This window comes from Lepidothrix coronata, unplaced genomic scaffold (assembly GCF_001604755.1).
Source record: "Lepidothrix coronata isolate B3197 unplaced genomic scaffold, Lepidothrix_coronata-1.0 Scaffold176, whole genome shotgun sequence".
Classification (NCBI taxonomy): Eukaryota; Metazoa; Chordata; class Aves; order Passeriformes; family Pipridae; genus Lepidothrix; species Lepidothrix coronata.
Genome location: NW_016690356.1, coordinates 150,878 through 152,245, shown reverse-complemented (window position 1 = coordinate 152,245; position 1,368 = coordinate 150,878). Strand labels below are relative to the sequence as shown.

Sequence of the window (1,368 nt, the reverse complement as noted above, 5' to 3'; positions counted from 1 at the left end):
GGAAAAGCCTCTCCCTGCATGGCTGAGCCACCTCTCCCCTCCCCAAGGGAACAGGGGCCTGCTGGCACCTCATCCTGCCACAGGGATGTGGCATCACCCAGCAGGGACAGTCAAGGGCACGGTGCCCCAGGGCCGGTAAAGCCAAATTGATGCAATTGCTCGGCAGCTTTGAGGGTTTGGAGGTCAAACCTGTGCCAGGACCAGGAAAAGAACCTTCTTCCCGAGGAGGAGACTCTTTGTTCCGGGGGGAAGCAGAGCTGGCTCCATCCCCATCCTCGGAGCCTCTGTGCTCTGGTGGTGGTGGGAGCTGGAGGAGCTCTGGGAAATCGAGGAGCTCTGGGAAATCGAGGAGCTCTGGGAGATGGAGGAGCTCTGGGAGATGGAGGAGCTCTGGGAGATGAAGGAGGTCTGGGAGCTGGAGGAGGTCTGGGAGCTGGAGGAGCTTTGGGAACTGGAGGAGCTCTGGGAGCTGGAGGAGCTCTGGGAGCTGGAGCAGGTCTGGGAGCTGGATGAGGTCTGGGAGCTGGAGGGGGTCTGGGAAATGGGTGAAGTCTGAGAGCTGGATGAGGTCTGGGAGCTGGAGGAGGTCTGGGAGCTGGAGGAGCTTTGGGAGCTGGAGGGGGTCTGGGAAATGGGTGAAATCTGAGAGCTGGAGGGGCTCTGGGAGCTGGAGGAGGTCCCAACACCACTGATGTTATCTCGGAGTCATAACTCAGAGCCATCCAAACCACAATGGCTGCAGGGAGCCCTAATGGGGAGCTTTATCCCTAGTGGTCCAAGTCATCCGCAGTGGGATGGGCAAGTTTTGGCTCGTAAATAATCATATTTTTAGTGGTCAGTGTCTAACCCTGAACTGACCTTGTGCAACTATGAAAATCCTTGTTCCCCCAGTCCCCGTGACCTTCTCAGGCCATCAGGACACGGGTTTGGGGCTCTGATCCCCGTCCCTGAGGTGCAGCAGCACGTTGCCAGCCCGGCGTGGGGGTGTGGGCTCTGCCTGCCATCCCTGCCTGCTCCCCGGAACACCTGAACAGTCCCTGTCCATCAGCCCGTGCCGGATTTCACACAAACCACCGTTCCTCAAAGGTCAAGCCGAGGTTTCTTGCGGAGAAGCACAAATTCCAGAATAGAAACCTCTGCAAAGGCTCCAGCTGAGGAGTTTTCTCCATGGCAGCGCCCAGAGGAGCTGACTCACGGCAAACCTGAGAGAGGGAGGGAGGTTGTTTTACACCCCGGGCTGCTCCCAGAAGGAGAGATGTTGTTTTACACCCCGGGCTGCTCCCGGGGGGTGCCGCAGGTTAATGAGCAGTTAATTGTGTGAGAGTCAGGTAATGGGCCTTGAACGTAAATACTTCCATCGCTGATGCA

The 1,368-nt window shown here is 58.0% G+C and overlaps 1 protein-coding gene across 1 annotated transcript in view; it reads left to right on the top strand.

Annotated features, from left to right (window-relative positions):
• The first annotated feature begins 361 nt into the window (after positions 1 to 361).
• CORO2B (coronin 2B) overlaps positions 362 to 1,368 on the top strand; it is a 28,664-nt gene continuing 27,657 nt past the window's right edge. Inside the window, exon 1 of the mRNA XM_017830225.1 lies at positions 362 to 532. Within this exon, the coding sequence (XP_017685714.1) occupies positions 362 to 532 (171 nt within the window). The remainder of the gene's footprint in view (positions 533 to 1,368) is intronic.